The following is a 17,163-nucleotide window of genomic DNA, read 5'->3' as shown; positions in this document are numbered from 1 at the left end:
TCCTGATGTTGGGCACATCCCGGTGGAGTGCCGTGTATGCTGGTTTCAGGGTCCTCCAATCATACAGTAGTTAGCTCTATGTGTAGTTTCTTTCTTTTTTTTTTTTTATTGCAGGTTAAACCAATGATACCTCTGTTATTGGGGATAAGTGGTTTTAGAGCGCAGCAACATATTTTTATTTGGAATATAAAGCAAAGAGCTGGTGACTTTTCAGAAACTGCGAACCCTTGTGATTTCCAATTTGTATTTGGGAGCACAATCTTTTATTTGACTCTTTTACTCTATTGTAAGTTACAGTTCCTCAGATGCTTACCAGTGAATTTCTTGTTGGCTTGTTTTTTGGGGATCATACCATCGACTGTGTTCTTAACGTGTAACTGTCAGGCATAAAATAAAAAATCAATTCTTTATTTTGAACTTGTACACAAGTAATAAGGATGCTAACCAGGCAATCCAAAAGTTAAAGTCAATATTACTTTTCTTGTTGATAAATGATCATTCCCCAGTTTACCTGACTCTTATTTGGTACACACAAAATGTGGTACACAAAAAGGAAGTTGCAGGGCATGCTGGGTTGTCCTTTTTTGCTTCTCTACTTCCCCTCAGACTTAACTAATGCAGCCTGATTGGCTGAAGCCTCTTTCCCTCCTGTTTTCCCCTCCCACACCTCTGTTCCTCTCTGATTGGCCAATATTTCTTATGCTGAGACAATGCGCTTTCTATAGTGAAAGGCGGGCAAATCAGGCAGAGGAGACTAAGGGAGGAAATTACATCAGGATTGGCTTCAAAATAGCCACACTTTAAATGGGAAATGCTAAGAAGGATTTTCTCTTTTTTACTTTAGAAAAATCACTAAAATCGAATTTTGAACAGTGCAATACATATGTTATACAAGCAGAGCAAGTACTTATATATGTGTTTTTTCTGAGATAGTATGGCTGACAGCTACTCTTTTAAAGGCAACTTTAAGTGAATAAAAAATTGGCCAGGATGACCCAAGAGAAAGAGGAAGATAACACGGCAGAAAAAAGCGTGCAACAAAGGGCTTCAAGAGAAGAGCGGAGGAGAAAATCAAATTACAGTGAAGGAGTGTAATGTAACGTAACAAAGGTATATAGGGACAGATCGTCCATTTGAATCCAGGGTTGCCAAGTTTTAAGGAACTGCTTATGTTTATCGAGTAATTTACAAGTGAGTTTTTGGTATATAAATAAAAACAACAAAAATTAATTCTGGCTTTTACCTCTTTATAGGGGCCAACCACTGACTTCCTGTGTTTGGCAATGGTTACCTTAGCTGCTAAGAACAAAACAGTCACCAGCTTATCTAAGTGTTTTTTGAACAACCTACTAATTTCCATGTAACAGTGCGTCCCAAGGATCCTTTCCTATTATAATATGAAACAATATGAAAAATGATTGGATAAATCAGTCCCCCCTGCAACCTATACAGCAATGCTGGCAGCACTCATATATCTATTTCCAAAAGACAACCTCTGGAGTTACAACGTAACAGAATACCATATGACATATGGATTTGACATGGTGAGGCCAATTCTGAGAGGAACCTGTCTTCATTTAGGGTTGTGCTCACTTTTGCTGCCAGCGGGTTTAGACATTAATGGCTGCGTGTTCAGTTATTTTGATGGGATAGCACATTTACACTATTATACAAGCTGTACACTGATGAATTTACATTGTTATGCCATGAAAAGACAACATCATGTTACACAGTCTTCCTCCTTTAGAACTAATAATAATTCCATATTTGTATAGCTCTTTTCTCCTGTCTGACTCAAAGTACTTGTAAGGCAGCCACAAGAGTGCACTCAGTAGGCAGTAGCAGTGTTAGGGAGTATTGCCCAAGGAACTCCTTACTGAATAGGTGTTGGCTTACTGAACAGGTAGAGCCGAGATTCAAACCCAGGTCTCCTGTGTCAGAGGCAGAAACCCTGACCAGTACACTATTCAGCTGTGTGTGTAACATGATGATGTCAAATTTGTGTATACCCTACAAAATCATATATAAGCCTTTGTTACATCACTTTTGTACGGATCTGATTCAGTTCTGTATCATGCCTGAAGAAGAAACTTAAGGTTTCGAAAGCTTGCAAAGAACTTTTATACAGGAATTCATTAAAGGTATCACCCAAACAACTTTTGTTATTATGTCCTTGAATGCAACCAGTGATTTTTTTTAAATAATGTCTTCGGTTTGGATTGTATAGCTTTGTGACAGGTGTCCTTTATCACAAGACAGACCATTTTTATTAAATCAATGATCTTTCAGTAAATCATCTCTATGAATGTTGACATTCTGAGAATGAGGGGGCAACTATACACAAAAATCACAATTCAAATATCTCTCATGTGTTCTACATGGACACATTAAAAAGACATCTTTGACTGCAACGTGTTGTTTATTATTACAACCAAACTATGTGACCGTGATTCATCAAACTGATCCCTTGAGCAAGATAAGAGAAGTGAGTGACAATAAACCATATAGGCAAGTCCAGAAGTTCTCTGACTTTTGATAGGATATGCCGCCTTTTAGGCCTCTTGCACACTGCAAGTGATTCCGATTCAGATTCCGCTTTTTAATCAGTTTTTACATCCGATTCAGATTCCGATTTGCAGTGTGCAGGGAGCAAACTGCAAATCGGAATCTGAATCGGATGTAAAAACTGATTAAAAAGCGTAATCTGAATCGGAATCACTTGCAGTGTGCAAGAGGCCTTAGGCCTGTTTGCTCACTCATTCCTGACCCACCCTGCCTCTATGGAGAATACACAGTAGAGCATGCATTTTGTGTCAAGCTTTGATACTCACCGGGAGTCATAGTTATCGAGCGATTACTTTGACCAATGCAGGACCCTGGAGTCTTCGCTGTACTTCTTACTTCCCCATTGGGCACATGTGGGGCTTGGCTCCATTATTGGACTTAGCAAGCGATTTGGCTACAACACTGGCTCAAAAGCCAATGTTATTTAAACCCTGGGTAAACATTGCTTAAAGGGATCCAAGCAGCTTTTTTTTCTCTGCAGTTTGCCTGCTTTCTAATAGCTGTAGGAGCTGCCCCCCTCACCTTTCATCTGCCCTTATTTATCCAGGGGAAGGTGTTAACGTAATCAAGTGTGACGTCTCTAAACTGTTTGAAGTGCAGTGTTCTATATCCCCCCAACCCCAACCCGATATTGAAATGCTTTTGTTTGCACATTATACTGCTAATTACAGCCGTCTTTATCTACCTGCTCTTTCTGCAGACCGCAAGCCATGAAAGTAGGGCAATTAATCTCTAACAAACATTTAAATGTAAAAAGAAAAAATAAGAGGTTGAATGGAAACTTTTTTAGTTATGATCCACATTGTTAGCATGCATTTTTAATGTGCTTTTGAGATGCCCTGGGGGCTAAAAATGCTGCTCGGTTCATATGTTGTTAGCGTACACAGCTCCTGCATGATGTTCACCCGTTCCTCCTGGTCCTCAGCTACCCTGGTCTGCTCCTGTTTCGCTATTGCCTTCTAGCTGTAACCTCTACCTGTTCTTCCTGCCAGTCAGTTCTGCTATCATATCTTACCTGCGAGTACAGTTGTCAACCTGTCCCTGTCCTGCAAGACACTCAGTCTTGCTACCATGTCCTGCATACCTGGCCAGTCCACAAACTGTCCCCGTCCTGATATGTCAGTCTTGTTACCCAGTCATGTCTGCTAGACAGTCCACCCAGCCCTGTTCTCTCCTAGCTTTACTCCAGTTACTTTGGTCTGCAATGTTTGTTACCCTGTCTGCCTTGGTATTCTGTTACATTGTAACTCACATTGTTTAGCGCACTGTAATGTGGTGCCATTGAAAGTCTATGGACAGTTTACACCTCATGAGTTGCATTGTAATGCAACTGATTCCATTGTTACAAAGCATAACGTGGTTGTAGAAATGAAATTTTGTAAGATGTAGAATTGTCGATCCCGGTGTAATGAAAAACATTGCCACCTATAAAATTGTGTGACTTGCCGTACAGCGCATGCGCGCTGTAAGTATTGTGCATAACTGCGCATCATCTTTCACTTATCCCGACTGTAAGAATTTGCAACCACCGGTGTTTATTTCCCTTGGGAGGGGGGTGGGGACTGGGGAGGTATTAGTTGCTGACCAATAGAGGGGAGCTATACATCCCCTCTAAGGGGGAATATTAGTTGCCCACCAAGGGGTTGGTGGTGGTTATTACTTCCTTGGGGGGTTATTAGTTGCCATAGGAGGGTTCTGTGTGAGAATAGGGTTAGTTTGGGTTGTATTTTCTGATGCTAATACATTAAAGTCAATGGTTGGGTTTCACTTCTGATATTTATACCTATAAATTATTGCACCCAGATGCAAAAAAATTAACAACACTGGCACCAGCAGTAGGTGTTAGGGCTGTAGTAGAGTGGGTACAAAAATCTTCCGACTCCAACACCAACTCCAAGTACCCAAAATTGCTCCGACTCCACAGCCCTGGCAGGGGGGCTTCAGGTACCCTTTAATAGGGTTTCAAGCTGTCCTATGGGCCTTTTAATATTATGAATGGCTAACAGAATAGCAGGAGTCCAGATATTTTGACCCCTGGTTCTCCTTTCATGATCCTTATTCTCTGGAACAGCTGAAAATGTACTTTAGTTTTCACGCAGGCTCACCTTACTAAGACTTTCCATTGCCTATATCTATTGCTAAGATTTCTCTCCGTGTCACTTTAATGGCTAAAGGGCTAGTGTAATTTGCCAGTAAGAAAAATGGCGTCCCCACGTCTGCAATGGATGAATGAACTTCCGTCTTCCTCTCCTCCTCGTCCAACCGCTGTTTCCGCTCGCCCACTCTCGCCGCAAGAGTCCTCGCCGTCTTCCTGATTGGCCGTTTGGGCGGAGGCTGCTGGTGACGCGGCGCATCACGTGCTCCCACCTACCGGAGGAGAAGGAGAAGTAGTATTGGTGTCGGGCGGGGGAGGCACTTCCGGTCTAGTCAGTGACTGAGAGCTTGGCGGCTCGGGCGGAGGAGGGAGGCAGCGACATGGACAGCCAGGGCAGGAAGGTGGTGGTGTGCGACAACGGGACGGGGGTGAGTGAAGCAGCCGGGCGCACGCTGGGCGTTGGTTGTCAGTGCTGTCTGCGAGGGATGGGCTCACACCCACTGTCAGTGGCCATCTGCAGCACAGCCTGGGCTGGTGTCACCGGGCTGCTGCTATTCTCATGTCACACTGCCACAGCCTCTATTTCCGTGCTGTGTCCATACCAGTATTCATCGCAGTTTACTATGAATACATCCTCTGTATGTACTGGCTTATGTCTGTCACCCCTGTGCCCAGGCAGCACTGCTGCATCCTCCATTACTGGGCTGTGTCCCCCTCTTATCCCTGCCGCCCTGTGCTTATCATCTCTAAAATGCACAGCCTCTATGTGCCAGCTTTATTGGGGGACATATTTATGTGGTGCCTAGTTGTCACTGTCTCTCCAGTGCACTGGTGCATCCTCCATTAATGGGCAGTGCCCACTCTGATCTTAGCCACCCTGTGCCCACACTGATGCTCATTCTGTAGTATAACCTTTGTATGTGTTAGCACTGGGTGACTGCTGTAGATGATGCCTGGAGTCTCCTCTTATTTGCTTCATCCTCCAATGGGCAGTGCCCACTCTGATCTTACCCACCCAGTGCCCACACTCATATCATGTAGTGTACTCTCTGTAAGTTCCAGTGACGGCTGTCTATAATGCCTGGTGTCCCCTGTGCCAGGATTGCTTTGCTGCATGCTCCATTGATGGGCTGTGCCAACTCTGGTTCCTTACATTTCATGCCAATCATCACCTTTCTGCATCATTTATGCACCCTGTGTCTCTTTTTGGCGGTGAAGATTTTACTATCCCATATGCAGTGTCATCCATTTACTCCTGTCATTCATCTAAGTGTATTTGTGATTTCCTTTCTCTGTTTGAAGCATGTGAGATCTGCCAAGCAATCCTTTTCAGCACCAGGGTCGTTTGCATTGACATTTCCTTCATATACCAGTGGGGTTTCCCTGCATCTTCTGTGAGAAGGCCCAGGCAGGGCAGGGGTTAACGCCTTCCTTCATGTCCCCGCCTGCTGGATAGGGAGAGACGTTGCAGGCCCTAGCCAGATCAAAGGATCTGCATACCTTGACATGTGTTGAGGTGGCAGGGGGGTGCAATTCAAGTTGGCTCTTAATCAGAAATGATCAGAGATGCTTATTGCATACAGTCTGAAAATGACCCAATCAATCAGCAGCTTCTGCATTTGTTTGGCATTAGTAATCTGCATGCCATTTGCAAAAAAAAAATAATTCTATGAATTAGCATCCTGAAGGACTGAAGTACAGTATGCAGTAATATATTTTATGATATAAAGTATTGCATCTTGATAAATTATTTTGTCTCTTTTTTGCATTTATTACTGTAACACAAGCCCCGAAACTACTTATTGTTTGTGACAGGTAGCCATCCAGGATTTCACAATTGGGGATTGCAAAAGCACTCAAAACCACAAATATGAAAAAAAGTAGCAGCCAGATCTTTTTTTTTTTTTGTATGTTTGGTCTATAGATTTTATGTACTGTAGTGTTATACAGGCTTATTTCCATTACAAAATATAGGCTTAGGATTGTGCTGTGATCGTGCTTATGGATTATTGTGGTTCTGTACAATTAACAAGCTGACACATCATTATATTCCAGCGGTTCTGGAGGTGTGGTTAGTTTACAGGAACAACAAAAGATGATTAGCATATGCAGCAGTGAAGCATTGTGCAAGAAATCTCAGAGCTAACTACAATCTGAATTGTCGCAAATCTCTTCTGTTTTAAGAAGGCAAACATTTGTTTTGCTTAACATTTTACTAAGGAGGTTTTTTTGGTCCTTTGGAGCCCCTTACACACTCCTGAGTTCTAGTTCACCATGAGCTTTCTGGGGTAGTCTGTATCTCTGTATGATTGTGAGACTTTGAGCCACCAGGCTTAGCTTTTGGTTTTCACAATGACAGGAAGAGGCTAGATGGCTGTGTAGATAACAGTTCCCTACTTGCTGTGTAATCCGATTCCAGTTAAAATCATTTTAAAAGTTTTGAAAACGCTCAAGAGTGTTATGCATTGGATCAAATTGCTCAGGGAAGTGAAATGTGCCATTTTACATCTGTTTAAATGGTTTATTATCTAATTGTTAGTAAATTAGCTTGCGGGATATCCCTAGTGTGACATAGCAATTAACAATATGTAATAGAACATTGCATGTGGCCGGGAAGCAAGTCAGGATCTGCCCTTTTCCTATCAGGTATGCTTGGGCTGGGTTTATTTAGATTGGAGGAAAGGTGTTCATTTTATGAGGCTTTCACAAGCTAGTAGGCTTTGCTAACTCTCGTCGATGTTACTCCAAAATGTTATATTTTAAATCGTCTGACTTGTAAATGTGTTTATTTTCAGACTTCCTATTGTAATCTAAGCTTGCCCTTGCTTTCTGTAGTCATAAAGGAAGCATAGTGATTAAGAGGAACTGAATCTTTCAGTAAGCTCTTTTTTTTAAGTCTAAAGTGTGCTCGGGATTATAGTGTGTTGGCAGTCTTCTCTGGTAAACTTTTCTTTCCTAACTTTATAAATGATATTGCTCTTAGAGCTATAAGTAATTAACATTAAGCATAACTTAAACGGCTTCGCCCTAAATTGGCCTTGGACTACAATACATACACTACATGATATAGACATGACTGTGGTAAGGATTAGATTGTGAGCCCCTCTGAGGGACAGTTAAATGACAGGGCAATATATTCTCTACAGCACTGCAGAAGATGTCAGCGCTATATAAATACTAAATTAATAATGAATATTAACATGCGGATAGTATAACGCTGTGTTCACAGTGGGGTAGTGTGGTGAAAAGTAACAACGGCATTTTTTAAGGCACAGAATCGCTCTGCGATTGTAAGTCTATGCGAAGTTCATCCGGTGCGATGCCTATGTGGGAGCATGCATTAAGTGGCAGGGAAGCATATATTTCATAGACTGTATGCTTCACAACGCGCACATAATGTGTAATGTGACTCTTACCCTCCGTTGTGTTTGTTTTTTACAGGGAATGTAATGAAGCGCCCACTGTGAAGTTGGCATAAGTAGGAACTGCTTTGCATTTCCTGTACAAAAAGGAACACAACACGGGGAAAAGTCGCATCACAAATTGTGCAGCGTTGTGGCGCATATAATTATTATTATTATTATTATTATTTAGTATTTATATAGCGCCGACATTTTTTGCAGCGCTGTGCAGAATATATATTGTCTTGTCACTGTCCCTCAGAGGGTCGTATGCTGGGGATACACGGTACGTTAATGTACAGTGTATCGACCAGCTGATCCGGCCAGCTGATAATATTCAGCTGGCCCGATCATGCCGCTCGACCCGCGCCCGCTCGATTCCCGCCGGCGGACAATGACAGGGAATCGAGGGGCTGATAAGGACCACCGACGGGGACGAGCGGCTATCGATCCCCGCGGGGACACGGCTCGGGTCGATCCGGCGGCTAATCGAGCCGCCGGTCGACCCGCGTATCCCCAGCATTACAGTCTAATCCCTACCATAGTTATACGTCTATGTGTGTATCATGTGGTGCATGTATCAAAGTCTAGGGCCAATTTTAGGCAAAAGCCAACTAACTTATCTGTGTGTTTTTGGGAGGTGGGAGGAAACTGGAGTACCTGGAGGAAACCCACACAGACACGGGGAGAACATGCACACTCCTTGCAGATGTTGACCTGGCTGGGATCCGGCGACCCAGCGCTGCAAGGCAAGATCGCTAACCACTATGCCACCGTACTGCCCATACAATGAAGCATACAGTCAATAAAGTGTGATTCTATGCCACTATTAACGTATGCTGTAATGCATTGCATGTTCTGGGTTGGAGTACCTGAGTCTGTTGAATCAAATTGCACTGCATGCTCTCTGAGCGTCACATAGACTTACAATCGCAGAACTATACTGCATGTTAAAATGTCTGTTACATCGCGCCGCTCCACTGTGAACGTGGCCTTATGCAAACCAAACTTCAGGGAAACTATTTTACTTAAGATCACATTTAAGCCTACTGTTTATTGAGGAAACTGCTACATAAAGTATGCTGAGCATCTGAGTGCGCCAAATTGCAATCATTTTGGGGGATGGACACATAATTTGGACACCAGCTATATCGATATATTATTTTTGTTGTTAGTAATTTGTGCATCACCCGGCTGAAACTCCAGATGCCAAAATCATCCACGCAGCACTGGTGCCCGGAGTTTGGCGCAGCACTGTGCCAAACTCAACTGCCTCGCGTTATTGATTAGGTAGCAGCAGTTTGGGCCAGTTTAATATATTTATTTATAAGTGTAGTTACCCTTCATATATGGACTGCCAGTGTGTTTGGGGGGGGGGGGGCTCTTCCCATAATTGAGCTCCTGGTGTTCTTGGGACAGTGCAGGGAAGGAAGCAAACCACCCCAGTAGAAAGATGGCAGTAAAAAAACCTGATGAATGATATGCCTCTCTTGGTTTGATTACTCCATGAAGAAAGGGTATGATTGGATTTCAATAACAGGATACATTTCTTGAAACATTAATCTGCATTTGTGTGAAATTGCCCTTGTCACACATTTTGATGTTACTTACAATAACATAGTGTCTTTTATCTTGCTAGACTTGCTGCTATGTTAAATACGGCATGCTCAGTTTGGGTACATCTAGTTCATGTTAAGAGTAGCAATATTACTAAGCAAAGGTCATCACAGAGCTTCTGTTCCTTTTAAGTGACCATAAGGAATGCAAGGCAAGTGCAGACCTGCATAGTAGGAAGTGCTACTCCATAGCCAGTGTGCACACGGATGGGGAAATTGGCTAAATAAATACATCTCCTGAGTTACTGTTAGTAATCTTTGACTTCAGCATCTGGGCAGAGATAGGCATGAAAGCTAAAACTACCCATAAACTCCTTGTCCGCGGTGCTGACCGGACTAAAACCATGATCAACATTACAGCGTCTGTGTGCTCTGGTCGTAAACATAACTTTTTACCTAATTTGATGCTAGAATGTGAAATTGCACTAAATATTATATAGTGCAGCCTCTGTTGAACCGCATTCTAAGCGCAAAACGGCACCCAGGCTTCAGTGCCCATCACCAACCACCACCTGGTACCGTATGTTTATGTCTGCAAGAGCACGTTTTATTCAACTTGTGACAAGCCTGTTAACAAAGTATTGGAATACAGAAAGTAATAGCAGTGCCTTTTTTCCACATTATACAGTGTATGGCCTGGCAATCTTTAATCTACCTCTGCTCTGATCACTTCTGTGTTCCCACCCCCGTCCTGCCACATAACTTGCGAGTCCACATACCCATTTATAGATTAAGAGGAGGTTAGTGGCTGTAATAGTGGCTTCTCCTCCAGTTAGTGGCATAGGTGCCATGCCTCCTCCCAGCACTGACCACAAGAGAATGAGCATCTGTAATAATGTGCATATCTGCCTTCAGAAGATGAGACCCAGTTGGAAGTCCCAGTGTGAAGTCAATGCTCAAATTTCTGGGTCCAGGCAAGTATAATAGTTGTTGGAGTTTTTAGTGCCCACCTTAATGTTGGTTATCAGAAAAGGACCAAAAACATAAGTGTAGATTGGCTTTAAAGGGACCCTGAACTGAGTAAAATTATTTAAAATAAACACATGTTGTACCTGCATACAGTAATATTACATACTTACCTCGCCATCAGTTCCTCTCAGAAGCTCACCATTTTCTTCTAACAATTCTGTACACTCCTGACAAGATTTTGTCAGAACTGAAATATATCAGTTGCTGTCAGTTATAACTAAGGACAACTGATGAGCCAGGTAATGTCCATGTTTCCCTATGGCTCAAGTTGGTGATGTTACAGTTTAACAGTGTGCTGACCAGGAAGCTGTTATGGGGTGATGGCCATTTTCAAAATGGATGGAGAAAGCCATTGATCACAGTGGGCAAATAGGACACAGGAGAGGAGAAAGAGATTGATGAGTAGACTACACAGGAGGCAAGTATGACCTGTGTATGTTCTGACTTTTAATTTTCAGTTCAGGTTTTCTTTAAAGATAAATTGGTTGTCCTTACAGCATTAAGGGAAATGCAAAAAACTATTTCTAGACTCCTCTAAATACATAAGTCAGCTTGCTAGAGAGTTTAAACCTTCTGAAACTGATTAATTTTGGGGAAAAAAATATATAAATTGCAACCTTATTCTTATGTAATGCCCATACCACTGACTCATCAGGGCTGTTCTTCCTTAAAGAGACACTGTAACGTCAAAAAGTTCCCCTGGGGGGTATTTACCTCGGGAGGGGGAAGCCTCAGGGTCCCAATGCGGCTTCCCACGCCGTCCTCTGTCCCACGGGGGACTCGCTGCAGCCCTCCGAACAGCGGCCCGACGGATCTGACAGCTTGTTCAATATTTACCTTTTCAGGCTCCAACGGGGGCGCTGTTGGGGCTTTCGGCTCCGAAGTAGACGGAAATACCCGATCTCAGTCGGGTCCGCTCTACTGCGCCGGAGACTTGCGCCTGCGTAGTAGATCAGACCCTACAGCGATCAGGTATTTCCGCCTATCTCGGAGCCGAGAGCTGCCACAGCGTCTGCGCAGGAGGCGGGAAAGTAAATATTTTCATCGCCGCTGTTCGAATGACGGAGGACGGCGTGGGAAGCCTCATTGGGACCCTGAGGCTTCCCCCTCCCGAGGTGAGTACCCCCAGGGGAACTTTTTGATGTTACAGGGTTTTTTAAAGAACAAGCGACACCCATGCTAACCTAGAAATAAAAAACACATAAGTAGATAAATACTACTTCTACTTACATAACAGATGTATTGTGCTATCCATGTAATGATTCCTGTGAATTTTATAAAGGAAAAGCAGAAAATCCTATTCTAGGCAGTGGCCATCTTGCCAAGCTAATGCTGACATCCTATCCTCCCTGACTCTTGTTTTCCCCCCTCCCTTCTCTTGCTCATTGTGTATTCATTAGCTGCCCTCCTCCCAGAGTCTTCAGACACTCCCACTGAGGGGTATACTAACAACTGCACTGTCTTTTTTTTATTTACACATCCAATCACTGAGTCACCTCAGCCTTGCTTGTAAACACAAGTAATCAGAGGGTGTTTCTGATAAGCAGCTAGGCAGGGAAATAAATGGAAGAAGAGGAATATATTATAGATAAAAAGAACTCCCAGCATTCAACTCTTTGGCACTAGGGCCAGTGCTCCTAAAGTGTGTGATAACTACAAACCATAACAGCAGAAAAAGTTTTGCAAGTTTTGAATGCAGGATTAGCATCTTTATCACTTAATACACTCAGACCAGTTGCTGTTGAAATGTGTTTTTTTTTTTTTTTTTTTTTTATGGTGACAATACCACTTTAAAGAGAATCTGAACTTGAAATAAAGTTTAAATAACCATACAGAGGTCATACTTACCTCCTGTGTAGTCTACTCCTCAATCTCTTTCTCCTCTCCTGCGTCCCATTTGTCCACTGTGATCAATTCTCCGTCCTTCATTTTAAAAATGGCCATTACCCCATAACAGCTTCCTGGTCAGCACACTGTTAAACTGTAATATTGCCCACTTGAGCCATAGGGAAACATGGACATTACCTTGCACATTCAGTTGTAACTGACAGCTGCTGATACATAACTGACAGCAACTGGTATACTTCAGTTCTGACAAAATATTGTCAGAGCTGGAAGGGATCACTGTAAGAAGAAAATGGTGAACTTCTGAGAGGAACTGACGGTGAGGTTAGTATGTAATATTTGCAGCTACATGTGTTTATTTTAAATAATTTTACTCGCTTCAGGTTTTTTTCAAAGAGGAACTTCAGTGAAAATAATGCAACAAAAATGTGCTTCATTTTTACAATAAGTATGTATCAATAATGTAGTCAGTGTTTGCCCATTGTAAAAGCTTTTAAATCCCTGATTTACATTCTGACATTTATCTCATGCTGATACTTTTACTGCTGGCAGGTAATGTAGCTGCTGCTTGCGTTTTTGGCAGTTGGAAACTGCTGTACACAGCTATTTCCCACAATGCAACAAGGTTCACAGACTGGAAACTGCCAGGACCATGGTCTTCAGAGTTTCTTGTGGGAGGGGCTTCACCACAAAATTAGCCATACAGAGCCTCCTGATGTTCCATTTGTGAAAAGGAATAGATTTCTCATGTAAAAGGGGGTATCAGCTACTGATTGGGATGAAGTTCAATTCTTGGTCACGGTTTCTCTTTAAACTGTGGAAAATGGAAAACTGCCATAGTTATTTATAAATTCCAATTGATTGTCATGCTGATCCAAGTTACTGACTTTGAACAAACCTGCAGATCAGGTTTTTTGCGTGCTTGTTCCAGATGGGTAACGCAGAGATGACTGAGCATGATAGCCCGCTACCTGGCCTTTTTAAAACAGAAAAGAGATGAGAGCCTCCATACTTCTGTCTCTACAATTTTCCATGAAAGCTTTCTCAACAAGGGTTCCCCGGAACCCCAGGGTTTCTTGAGGAAACTTCAGGGCTTCACTGGCATTTTTCTCTTTCGATGTGAGCTGCCTCAGCAAGCAGGTTAAGAAAGTTTCAAAATTACGTCTCTAGCTTTTAAATGTCCTATTCACTCATTCTCTTCCCATCCTGAAATCTTGCTTCCCTATTCGTTCTTCACTGGTGCAATGGCCACGGAACTGTTATGACACATTGGCTATGAATAAAAATGTGGCATGTGAAGTGCTGGAACTAAACATACGTGTACAGCAGTTGAAGAGGAAAGAGAGACGAGTAATATAAAATAAATCCCCTCTCCCTCCGTTAATGCAGGGGTTTCCTGAGATCCAAAAATTATTTCAAGAGTTCCTCCGGGGTAAAAAAAAAGTTTGAGAAAAGCTGCTTTACATAAACCTACACAGGCATTCTTTTCCTAAAGCTGGCTATACACTATGTAACGGGTCCCTGATATGACAAGTTGTTGTATTATTTTCCTAAAGCTAGCCATACACTGCTATAATCTTATCACCTTCGTGAATCACTGGGTTTTGGTCAAATTTTAGCTGAAATATGTTTGAAAATCAATTTGAGCATTTATGCCTCATCCAGATTTTTGATAAATGCAGCAAAGAGATATTCAGTCACCCCCACTGAGTCAATATAAGTTGTAGACTTTCCTGACCCAATTTCATTCAGAATCTGTTAACGAAGGCACTAGTTTTATATTTATATACGATGAATTTCGCACAGTAAAGATACTATGTATTATATGAATAGCTTAGTTTATGTAGGCAGATTGTGCTCTGAGCAGCTACTTGGTATTCCGTACCTGTCATGTAGCTGTCCGGTTCCTACACAGGATGCAGTTCATAACCTTGAAGGAAAAATGTGACAATATGCTCACGGAATATGTATACAGTACTTGGCCCCACTGTGTACATTTTACATTTTTTTTTTTTTTTTAAATTTTTTTTTTTTTTTTTTGTCTGTTGGTAACACCGAAGGGCGATATGGGCTGCCCGGCGCCAGCTTATCTTGTGTTAAATAGTAACTATTGCTTTTGTCTCCAAGAACGGTTATTGAGTTTCTGCTAGTGCTTACAAACATTTCATTATTGCTTTTCTTAGGTTCTCTTTGGCCTGGTGCACACCAAAAAATGCTAGCAGATTTTGAAACGCTTTTTCTTATTTTTATGTAGTGTTTCAGCTAGCATTTTGCGGTTTTGGGAAGCGGATTTGGCGTAGTAGATTTCATGTATTGTTACAGTAAAGCTGTTACTGAACAGCTACTGTAACAAAAAACGCCTGGCAAACCGCTCTGAAGTGACGTTTTTCAGAGCGGTTTGCGTTTTTCCTCTACTTAAATTGAGGCAGAAACGCCTCCCCAATCCAAAATCTGCAGCAGCCCGGGAGTATGCGTTTCTGCAAAACGCCTCCCGCTCTGGTGTGCACCAGCCCATTGAAATACATTACCCAAGCGGATCCGCACCCGCATGCGGATCGCAAACCGCAGCCGAAACGCTCTGGTGTGCACTAGGCCATACTGTGTATTACAGTGCTGAGTATAAAAGGAATAATGCTGATACTGTTATATTGTTTGTACAATAAACAGAAATAACTGTTGAAAGACTAGAGATGACAATGATTCGCAAATAATTGTGGCTTGCATGCAAGTTGTGTGGGCTTGGGCCAATCAAAATCAATAAGAAGTGCTTTTGATTTGTCCAATTCCAATCTGCATGTAATTTGTTTTAAAGAGACACTTAAGCCAGAAAAAAAGAGTTTTACTCACCTGGGGCTTCTACCAGCCCTCTGCAGCAGTCCTGTGCCCTCGCAGTCACTCACTAATCCTGTGGTCCCCCGCTGCTAGCTAGTTTCGTTTTTGCCGACAGGCCCGTCAGGACTGGCTACGCGTAGCTTTTTCTGCATTCCCGACTGTAATTAGCGCTATTGCGGGTCACAACGCGTACAAAAATACGCATTGCCGCATATCTATGCGTACGTAATGCAGCAACGCGTATTTTTGTACGTGTTGTGGCCCACAATAGCGCTTTTTTTTTTTTTTTTTTTTTTTTTTTTTTTCTGGAAATTCACCTCAGGCACTTTAAGGAGTGCCTGAGGTGAATTTCGGGTAAGAAAATGAAATACTTATACTTAAGGACAGGGAAGCCTCTAGAGCTTAAAAGCTTCCCATGCCACCCTCCAGTCCACCATACAGAGCCCAGACCCTTTAAAGGAATCTGACAAGCTCTTGTCGAATACCAAGCTTGCAAATGTGCTCCTCTTCAAGCAAAAAGCTTGGCCGTACTCATGCTTGAAGAGGAGTGCGGTCATGGTGTGCAGGAGGGTCCTTTGCAGTGGCGGAGGATGGCGTGACAAGCCTCAGGAGGAGCCATAGGCTTCTCTCTCCTTAGGTAAGTATGTTATTTTTTTTTTCTCCTACCTGAGGTTTGCCTCGTGTTCTCTATAAATTTGCATGCAAGCTGGAATTATTTGCATCTCATTGACCAACTGCTCAAGACTTAATCTCAGTCTTCTATTCTACCTTATTTTTCTTCTCTAGTTCCATATTCACTTTGGACTTCCAGACAATTTCGTCCAAGCGCAGCCTGAAACCATTGTTTTCACCCAGTCTGCTCCATGGTGTGCAGCCAGTCACACCTCCTCCCTACTCCATAGCATCAGAATGCGTTGTTGGCCTGTGCAGAACTCTGCTTCAAACCCCGTCATCTGAGGGATTGTCCTATCTAGATGGTTAAACTTGAGACAAGTCTTTGTCCCATGGGCAGTTTCTAAGGTCTTGTACACGCTTTCAGCTTAGGGCATCTGAAACGATTCTTCATAATCATTTCAGACACCTTGTCAGTGTATGCAGATGTCGCCCGCCAACTGCTTCTTGGCTATCGGGCATGCTAGAAAACCATGCCCGATCATTCTTTCTTGCTCCTGCTTGTGCCTCTCTCTCCACAGAGGAAACGGCTGAGCAGTGTCTTTGTACAGGATAAGTCCATCTAAAATGGTCACGATAGATAGTTTCAGATAACTATTTTCGAGGTGTGCACAGAGCTTAATAGCAGTAACCTTGGTTACCATTGAACTGAAACACTATCTCAGCCAAGTTTATCTATTAAAAAATTAATTTCTTAATTATGCTCTGTTAAATTGGTAAAGTTTTGTAACAATGCCCATTCGTGGCCTAGCAGTGCGCACCCCCAAGGCCAGGAGCGTCCTGCACCTGTGCAGTATGCTCCCAGCCACAGGAGAGTGATGATCGCACGTGACTGGGCGGACAGAGCATGTGTAGTGTAGCACAACTGGATAATTTAAGAGCAACTGGGGAGGACAGCAAGGTGGCCAGAGGAAGCAGGTAAGTATACATAATGCACTATATCATCTTTAAAACACTTCAGGTGTGTTTTAAATGCCTGGAATTTGCCATGAGCAGCTCAGTCATGTGACCTATGCTGCTTCTCTGTTTGTTTCAGTCAACTGACAATCCTAATTACTTCCAGTTACATAGACTGGCCCATGTAGAATAATTCCTGTCCTGGGACCTTTCTGCTTTGTCTACTGTTTGGTCTTATAAACTGCAGTGCAGCAAACTTAGTATGATCTGG

The 17,163-nt window shown here is 42.7% G+C and overlaps 1 protein-coding gene across 1 annotated transcript in view; it reads left to right on the top strand.

Annotated features, from left to right (window-relative positions):
* The first annotated feature begins 4,854 nt into the window (after positions 1-4,854).
* Positions 4,855-17,163, top strand: part of ACTR2 (actin related protein 2) — a 102,575-nt gene continuing 90,266 nt past the window's right edge. The window contains exon 1 of the mRNA XM_068232325.1: positions 4,855-5,088. Within this exon, the coding sequence (XP_068088426.1) occupies positions 5,041-5,088 (48 nt within the window). The 5' untranslated portion in view covers positions 4,855-5,040. The remainder of the gene's footprint in view (positions 5,089-17,163) is intronic.

This window comes from Hyperolius riggenbachi, chromosome 4, assembly GCF_040937935.1.
Source record: "Hyperolius riggenbachi isolate aHypRig1 chromosome 4, aHypRig1.pri, whole genome shotgun sequence".
In the NCBI taxonomy this organism is placed as follows: Eukaryota; Metazoa; Chordata; class Amphibia; order Anura; family Hyperoliidae; genus Hyperolius; species Hyperolius riggenbachi.
Note: the sequence above shows the minus strand (reverse complement) of the source record. Positions and strands in the feature narration are given on the sequence as shown.